General features: G+C 51.1%; 1 protein-coding gene across 1 annotated transcript; it reads left to right on the top strand.

The window, feature by feature from the left end:
- Positions 1–3121: 3121 nt before the first annotated feature.
- Positions 3122–8707, top strand: LOC136570427 (olfactory receptor 14A16-like). Its single transcript, XM_066570902.1, has 2 exons — positions 3122–3404; positions 8097–8707. Exons 1-2 carry the CDS (start codon positions 3122–3124, stop codon positions 8705–8707), a joined length of 894 nt encoding a protein of 297 aa, XP_066426999.1.
- The last annotated feature ends 736 nt before the right edge of the window (positions 8708–9443 follow it).

The following is a 9443-nucleotide window of genomic DNA, read 5'->3' as shown; positions in this document are numbered from 1 at the left end:
CAACTCAACACCAAGGACTGTCTCAGCTGCAGATGACCATCGATGAGGACCTGCAGAGGATCGAGAAATCCATTTCCTTTCTAGAAAAGTCAGTCTCCTCGCTCTCAGAAGTGGTCCTGCAGAACAGGCGAGGACTGGATCTCCTGTTCATGCAGCAAGGGGGCCTATGTGCTGCCTTGAAAGAAGAATGTTGTTTCTACGCTGACCACACAGGAGTCGTTAGAGACTCCATGGCAGAACTCCGAAACAGACTGGCTCAGAGACAGAAAGACAGGGAAGCCCAACAGGGCTGGTTCGAATCCTGGTTCAATCAATCACCATGGTTAACCACCCTAATTTCTACCCTAATAGGTCCATTGGCAATGCTGCTTTTAGCTATTACCTTCGGGCCATGCCTGCTGAACAAGCTAGTCTCATTCGTTCAGGCCCGCCTAGAATGGACTAACATCCTGTTCGTGGGACAGCAACAATTACTGTGAACTCAACAGGGAACACTGCCAGTCACGAGAGACTTGCCTGGCAGAAACTTACTCAGGTTTCCCAAGACCCTTTTCCCTAGTCAGATCTCAACCTCCTACCTCATTTCAGTACCTATGTATAAGACTACCTCGTTCATTTGTGAAAGAGGGGGGGGAAGTGTAGTAGGCATAGGGACAGGTGTTCGGAAGATTTCGGGCTGTGACGGAAAATTACAGGAATCCTTCTACCCCTCTCCCCATAGATAAGGATCACCCTTGGAATGTAGCCAGACGTGTAGCCCCCCTAACCTATGCATGCCAGTAACTTTCCACTCCATACTAACCCTAGAAAGTATAGCCAAACCCCTGTCTGACGTAGAGAAGCCCCTTAGTCCATAAATACCCTCGAGACCCCTCAATAAAGGCCTTTAACCGTCCACCACATTGGTGTCAGCGTCCGTTATTGGCCCCGAGGGATCCCAAGGAGGGGATCGCCGTGCTGGACTCCGAAACCAGGTCACCGCGGCCTTCACAAGAAGGCAACAACTATCAGAAAACTCATCTGCAGTAGGACTCGTGAGGGTGGAAGAGCAATGAGTACCAATTGTCACCTCGACAGTGCACCACTGGCAGTGTTGAACAAATTGAGATGCCGTGATCTGTAGCAGGCTCCGAGCCTGCTAGGGCTCCATGGAGGGAAGAGGCTTAAAGATAGGAAAATGCCAAGTCAAGGTGAAATAGCAACGAATTGAGATGCCATGATCCCCATCCACAGAATGATCCGTGAGCTGGAGAGCCAAGGGGTGCTCAGCAAATCCCACTCACCCTTCAACAGCCCCATCTGGCCTGTGCACAATCTGACAGAGAATGGAGATTGACTGTGGACTATCGTGGCTTGAATGAAGTGACTCCACCACTGAGCACAGCTGTACCGGACATGCTGGAGCTCCAGTACGAGCTGGAGTCCAAGGCAGCAAAGTGCTTTGCCACTATAGACATTGCTAACATGTTTTTCTCCATTCCTCTGGCAGCAGAATGCAGGCCTCAGTTTGCTTTCACCTGGAGGGGAGTGCAGTACACCTGGAACCGACTGCCCCAGGGGTGGAAGCACAGCCCCACCATCTGCCATGGACTGATCCAGGCTGCGCTGGAAAAGGGTGAGGCTCCAGAACACCTGCAGTACATTGAGGACATCATTGTGTGGGGGAACACGGCAATGGAAGTGTTTGAGAAAGGAGACAGGATCATCCAGATTCTGCTGGAAGCTGGCTTCACCATCAAGAAGAGCAAAGTCAAAGGACCTGCCCGAGAGATCCAGCTTCTGGGAGTGAAGTGGCAAGATGGATGGCGTCAGATTCCCACTGAGGTCATCAGTAAGATCACAACAATGTCTCCACCGACCAGCAAGAAGGAAACACAAGCTTTCTTAGCCATAGGTTTTTGGAGAATGCACATTCCTGAGTACAGCCAGATTGTGAGCCCTCTCCACCTGGTCCCCTGCAAGAAGAACGAGTTCCACTGGGGCCCTGAACAGCAACCAGCCTTTGCTCAGATCAAGCAGGACATCGCTCATGCAGTAGCCCTTGGAACTGTCAGGACAGGAGCAGAGGTGAAGAACGTGCTCTACTCTGCAGCCAGGAACAATGGCTTGTCCTGGAGCATTTGGCAGAAGGTGCCTGGGGAGACTCAAGGCCAATCACTGGGATTCTGGAGCCGAAGTTACAGAGGATCCAAAGCCAACTACACTCCCACTGAGAAGGAAATCTTGGCTGCCTATGAAGGAGTTCAAGGGACCTCAGAGGTGATTGGCACAGAAGCACAACTCCTCCTGGCACCCCGACTACCGGTGCTGGGGCGGATGTTTAAAAGAAAGGTTCTCTGTACCCCCCACACCACTGACACCACATGGGGCAAATGGATTGCTCTGATCACACAGCGTGCCTGTATTGGAAACCTGAATCACCTTGGGATTTTGGAGATAAATACAAACTGGCTGGAAGGTGAAAACTTTGGTCTCACTGACAAAGAGGAGCAGGTACAAGTGACACGGGCTGAGGAAGCTCCACCGTACAACCAACTACCAGCAGAGGAAACACGCTACGCTCTTTTCACTGACGGTTCCTGTCGCATTGTAGGGATGAACTGGAAATGGAAAGCAGCTGTATGGAGCCCCACACGACAGATTGCACAAGCTACCAAAGGAGAAGGTGGATCAAGTCAATTTACTGAACTCGAAACCATTCAGATGGCTTTGGACATTGCTGAAAGAGAGAAGGGGCCAAAACGATACCTTTTATATTGATTCATGGATGATAGCCAGTGATCTGTGAGGTTGGCTGGAAAGGTGGAAAAAGTCCAACTGGCAGCATAGAGGAAAATCAATCTGGGCTGCTGATGAATGGAAAGACATTGCCACTCAGGTAGAAGAGCTACCTGTGAAAGTCTGCCACGGAGATGCCCATGTCCCCAAGAGTCAGGCTAGTGAGGAACACTAAAACAACGAGCAGGTAGGTCAGGCTGCAAAGATAGAGGTGCCAAAGATAGACTTAGATTGGCAACATACGGGGCAGTTGTTCCCAGCTCAATGGGCCCATGATGCCTCAGGTCATCAGGGCAGAGATGCCACCTGTAAGTGGGCACGAGACCGAGGGGTGGATCTAACCATGGACAGTATTTCTCAGGTTATCCATGACGGTGAGACGTCTGCTGCCATCAAGCAGGCCCAGCAGGTGAAGCCCCTGTGGTACGGTGGGCGGTGGTCCAAGTACAAGTATGGGGAGGCCTGGCAGATTGACTCCATCCCACTGCCCCAGACACGCCAGGGCAAGCGCTACGTTCTGACCATGGTGGAAGCCGCCACGGGATGGCTGGAGACCGACCCTGTGCCTCACACCACTGCCCAGAACACCATCCTGGGCCTGGAAAAGCAAGTCCTGTGGAGACATGGTGTGGCAGGATCTTCATCCACTCGTCCCAGGTGTCCATGGGGTTGGGTTTCTTACCTACATACGGGCAGTCGTTTGGTGACAGGGGGACTCCCACCAGGCATGTTAAGAGTGGACCGTCTACGCTTCCAATGGCCATGCAAAGATTGTCTTGCTTTAATGACTTTGCCAAAGTGACCCAGATGTTTTGTTTTGGCTGAGGGACGATCCAGCCGGTGGTCACTTGGATACAGATGAGGGCGCTGATAAAGACGATGACAACGATGGCACTGGTACTGCTGTGGGGTGCCCTGGAGGGTGTCACAGAAAGAATCATACTTCTTCTTTCCCACTGGGTAGTTTTTACCTGTGTATGATAAAAACACACATTAGTGGACTTATTTTAAGACATTCTTAAATATTTTTAAGTTTCCTCCTATAGTTCTTACCAACTCCTCCCAATCACGCCCTTCTCTTTTTTAAGGGAAGTTTGAGGGAGGGAAAAAGGAGCAGTTTCAAGAGGGGAAAGAGGGAGGGGGTAGGGATAAAAGGTCACTGGTAGAGGGATGGTGGAAAAGGCAGGGGTGTGTCTGCATTTGAGATTGACATGGATGTTATCGGTGGGATGTATCTACGTGTGATGAGTGTCCTTGCCACAATGTTTGGATATATGAATTTCTTTTTGCTTCATCTCCAAGAGAAAGCTGCTTCTGTGGCATGGTGGGAAGGGGATCTGACTTTGTGTTCATTCGAGGGGTCATCGTCAGATCTGTGGTCTACTGATAAATCTTCTGGGAATCCACCGGGGTCCTGTATCTGTAGAAACACAAGCATATCCTCTCCCGCACATAATGAGAGAGTAAGGCCCTTCAATAATTTTAGATTCATGATTCTGGTCAAGTACTGGAGGTCTTTCTTTGAGGTGTGTGTACATGTTGTTATGAAAGTGCCTTAAGACGGAGGGGTTTGGTCCTTTTTGTGAGCAATTCATGAAATTCATAGCATAAAGTACTTTGCACAGTCTGTCTTTATGTATAGAGAGAGCCAGGGGCTATGTACAAATCACAAACGGGACAGGGCTGCTGAGGAACGTGCCTTGAGCTGTTTTATTTTCCAGCATCAGTCTCATTACATGGTTATGAGAATGGGAAGATGCCAGCAGCTCGTGTCCTCGGCAGCAGACAAAGAACTCAATGTTACAACTTACTTTAAAAGTTTTTTTACCAATCCCACAAAGCAAAAGCATATTGACAGTAGTTCTATCCAACCACAATAAGCACAGGTACCTTTGGTTAAAACAATGCTTGCCTATTTTGGATACAATACCTGCTTGGAAGCCTTAAAACACAATGCACAGAGCTCCATTATTAAGCTTCAAATTTCCTAATATCTTGATAGAAAAACTTTTCTGTAGCTTAGAGACTTTTTCTAGACAAGCGTTAATACACAGACCATTGTTCTATTTGTCCGTGCTTTTCTACTTTTTAAATAATTTTTCTGCTGACCAATCTCATGGCTACTGCTTAGCTCTAATCACAGTCCTGCTGTCTCTGAGGCCTGCCTTTTGCAGCTTCCCCAAAAATCCTCTGATTTTGTGGATTCCCACACTGAACACAAGTTCAGCTATTTTGAATCAAATGCTCACTGATGTAGATGGTATTAGACATGGCACACTGCAAAATAGAGCTGCTATAGATTTTTTGCAGTTAGCACATGGGCACAGGTGTGAGGATTTTGAAGGAATGTGTTGTATGAATCTCTCTGGCCAGTCTACATCCATTCACAGGAAACTCAAACAACTTCAAGACAACATGAAGAAATTGACTCTGAATGATTGGGGCGTGGATGAATGGTTTGAGGGATGGGGAATAACTGGATGATTGAAGGATACCTTAAAGGGAGCTTTGTTATTACTAGTAGTTATTATTATATTGCTTTGAGCTATTCCATGCATAGTGATATTGGTGACCCACTTGGTAGAAAATACAGTGAAAAGGGTTTGGCTGGTACAGGAAGAAGAAGGGGGAGTTGTAGCAATGTATCTGAACAACTTAGGCCACACTGTGCACCAGCCATATTGCTTGTAGTTATTCTTATCAGAGCCCTCTGGAATTCACCAAGGTTACTAAGAGGTAAACTGTGCTAAATGAAGAAAGAAAATGCTGAGAAACAGAATACCAAGAGCACAAGAACTAGATAACAGAGGGCTGTGAACCACCTGGACTGTAACCAATCACATACCCAGAGAAGTGAGTGCAGAACACAAGGACAAGAGAGAGGCGCCAATGAAGAGATGCGTGATCAGTGTATGCAGTAGAGTTAGAATGCATAAATAAGTGCATAATGTAAACAATCAATGGCTTCAGCTTAATCATATTGGTGAGTTGTATGGGAGTCCTGTTTTCCCACCAAGGGTGCCTGGGAAGGAGGGATGGTTCTTTTCCATAAAAAGGAAAGCACTGAGGCAGGAGCAGGAGACAAGTGACCCTTGCAGGCCTGGGGCCTCATGGCCTCCTTGTCCCTGCTCAGCAGCCTGGCAGGGGCCGCCCCATGCTCCTGCCCTTGGCATTGCACATCCCCACATGCCAGTGCCCATCCCGGCAAGGGCCCTGAGCAAGGAGGGAGGGACAGGATCTGCCTGGCCAGGCCCTGGGGCTCAGGCCTTGGCCCTTGGCATTCCTCAAACACATCCAGCTTTGCTCAGCACCAGAGACACCTTGGCCTTCTTTGTCCCCAGCTGTCATCACTGCCACCAGTGTTCTGCTCTAACTGGAACCTGGGGACACTTGCTCAGTTCTGTCCCTCAGTGGAACCCATTAAAACTTCAAGAAATTTCAGAGTTTTAATTTAAGTTTGAGTTCTTGAGAAGTTTTTTGATCACTCTCTCAGGGACTGAGTCTGATGTAAACAACACCAAATCCCCAAGAGGCTCATTAAAGTCCTTGTGCTGTTTCTGTGCTGCTGAGCTTTAAAGGAACAGCTCTTCCCAGGGCCAGCTCCTCTCCCAGCCCAGCAGGGCTGAGGGCTCTGCCTGCAGGCACTGAGGGGACAGGAGCCAGGCAGAGACAGGCTGAAGGTAATCAGGATTGGGAAGACATTGAGCTGAGACTTCACCTGGGGAAAGATCTTCACAGCCCTGTGCATGGTGAGTGTGTGGGTGCAGGGCAATGTCCCCTGTGCTCCTGGAGGGATCTCCTGAAGCCAGCAGACCCCAGAGCCTGGGGGATGTGTCAGGAAGACTCTCCCAGTTTCTCTGTGGCACAGGAGGAGCAGGAGGAGGAGGAGGATGTGCTGCAGAGCGGGGCTGCCCTGGGCACCGTCAGAGGGACAGGGCAGGACGGCTCCTGCTGCCAGGGACGGCTGCAGGGGCTGAAGCTGGGGCTGCAGCCAGGGCTGCCCAGGGCTGTCCTGCAGAGCAGCTCCTGCAGCCCTCAGGGCTCTTGGCCAGCCCAGGGCATGTGCCACCTGCCAGGGGCAGCTCTCAGCCTGCCGGGCAGCTCCCCATGGACGCTGCAGGGGAGAAGTTCCAGGTGCAAGGAGCCACCCCCATCAGGGCAGATTCCTCCTGCTCTGGAGATGGTGCTGCATGGCCAGGGCTGCTCTCAGCTTTCTCCTAAAGGGAAGGGAAAGGAGCTGCCAGCTTTGGCTGTGTCACTGAGCCTCCTGCACTGTCAGCCTGGGCATCAGCAGATGGGCCTCAGATCTCCCTCAGAAAGTGCCTCCTCAGCCTCCTCTCCCTACAGACAGCAGCAGCAGCACCTTGGCTTGCAGCATCTCTGTTTGTCTGGCCTGCCCTTAAGGCCCTGCTGCCAGGGAGATGCCCCTGGGCAGTGCCCTGTGCTGGGAGGGGTCTGCGGGGCAGAGCTGAGCCCCCAGGGCTGGGCTGGGCTCTGGCAGCACTGGCAGGGACAAGGCTTGGATAGAGAGAAACAGCTCCCAGCAGGCACAACTCCAGGCAGCAGAGAGCCAGACCAACCCTTGGTATCCATTCCTGTCCAGCTGCACTGGGAAGAGAGAAGGGCTTAGAGACACTAACTGTGAAAAAGGAGTCTATAGAAACTCCACTTTTTTTTTCAAGCATTTTTAAAGTTTGATCACCCAGAGCTAGAGGGAGGTGTCATGGGCAAAGGGCACTTGTGTGGGGACCAGCAGGTCTGACTGCCCTGGGACACAGGGAGCCCTGTTTTCCCTCTGGGCTTCCCTGGGGTGCAGGCTGAGAACAATGCTGAAGATGAGGCAGGAACTCAGGAGCATAAACCGAAGCTCAAAAATAAAAATGTTGAGTGAATTTTCCTGACAGGTAGAGAAGTAGTTTTGACGCAATTCCTAAAATAACCCCAAAGAGCTTGTCAATGTCTTGCTTCAACAGTCCACCATGCCCAGAGTGAAGCAATGTCCAACAGCAGCTCCATCAGGCACTTCCTGCTGCTGGCATTGGCAGACAGGCGGCAGCTGCAGCTCCTGCACTTCTGCCTCTTGCTGGGCATCTCCCTGGCTGCCCTCCTGGGCAACGGCCTCATCATCAGTGCCGTAGCCTGCGGCCACCACCTGCACACGCCCATGTTCTTCTTCCTGCTCAACCTGGCCCTCAGCGACCTGGGCTCCATCTGCACCACTGTCCCCAAAGCCATGCACAATTCCCTCTGGCACACCAGCACCATCTCCTACTCAGCATGTGCTGCTCAGGTGTTTCTGTTTGTGTTTTTCATTTCAGCAGAGCTTTCCCTCCTGACCATCATGTGCTACGACCGCTACGTGTCCATCTGCAAACCCCTGCACTATGGGATCCTCCTGGGCAGCAGAGCTTGTGCCCACATGGCAGCAGCTGCCTGGGCCAGTGCCTTTCCCATTGCTCTGCTGCACACAGCCAGTGCATTTTCCCTGCCCCTGTGCCATGGCAATGCCCTGGGCCAGTTCTTCTGTGAAATCCCACAGATCCTCAAGCTCTCCTGCTCACACTCCAACTTCAGAAAAATTGGGATTTCATTGCTTGGTGTCTGTTTAGGATTTGGCTGTTTTGTGTTCATTTTTTTCTCCTATGTGCAGACCTTCAGGGCTGTGCTGAGGATCCCCTGTGAGCAGGGACGGCACAAAGCCTTTTCCACCTGCCTCCCTCACCTGGCTGTGGTCTCCCTCTTCCTCAGCACCGCATTTTTTGCCTACCTGAAGCCCCCCTCCATCTCCTCCCCATCCCTGGATCTGGCCCTGTCAGTTCTGTATTCGGTGGTGCCCCCAGTCCTGAACCCCCTCCTCTACAGCCTGAGGAACCAGGAGCTCAAGGCTGCAGTGTGGAGACTGATGACTGGACAGTTCCAGAAATATTAAACTGCTGGCCAGTTTCTGTAAGTCACTTGTAATAAATTTTGTCTTTGATAATACTTGGATTTGGTATTTGATTTGTTCTTTTCTTTCTTTCGTCTTAGTCTTTTAATCTTGTCTACAAAAATGGCATTGTTTGTGTCATATTCCATTTGTTTTTCTCCACCTTTGCTGTGACCTCAGACTGTGTCCATGAGGACCTCTGCCCTCAGTGATTTTAAGTGACCTAAACCATCTCCCAGCAATGTCTTCCCTGGCAATTCCCCTTTTGCTGCCTTCCCTGGAGCTGCAGCAGCAATGTCTGTGTGCAGAGCTGAGGGCATGTCATGGGTGGAACAGCAGCTCTGCTCCTGCTGGCCACACCATTCCTGATCCAGGCCAGGAGCCATTGGCCTTCTTGCCCACCTGGGCACACTGCTGCCTCATGTCCAGCCTGCTGTCCATCAGTGCCCCAGGTCCCTTTCTGCCTGGCCGCTCTCCAGCCCCTCTGTCCCCAGCCTGTAGCGCTGCAGGGGTTGTTGTGGCCAAAGTGCAGGACCCAGCACTTGGTCTTGTTCAACCTCACCTTGCTGGATTTGGGCCCTGGATCCAGCCTGTCCAGGTCCCTCTGCAGAGCCCTCCTTCCCTCCAGCAGATCCACACTCACACCCAGCTTGGTGTCATCTGCAGATTTGCTGATGCTGGACTCAGTCCCCTCATGCAGATCATCAGTGCAGACATTGAAATCCACGCTGGCTGGCTC

The sequence above is a fragment of the Molothrus aeneus genome, unplaced genomic scaffold, assembly GCF_037042795.1.
Source record: "Molothrus aeneus isolate 106 unplaced genomic scaffold, BPBGC_Maene_1.0 scaffold_34, whole genome shotgun sequence".
Lineage (NCBI taxonomy): Eukaryota > Metazoa > Chordata > Aves > Passeriformes > Icteridae > Molothrus > Molothrus aeneus.
Note: the sequence above shows the minus strand (reverse complement) of the source record. Positions and strands in the feature narration are given on the sequence as shown.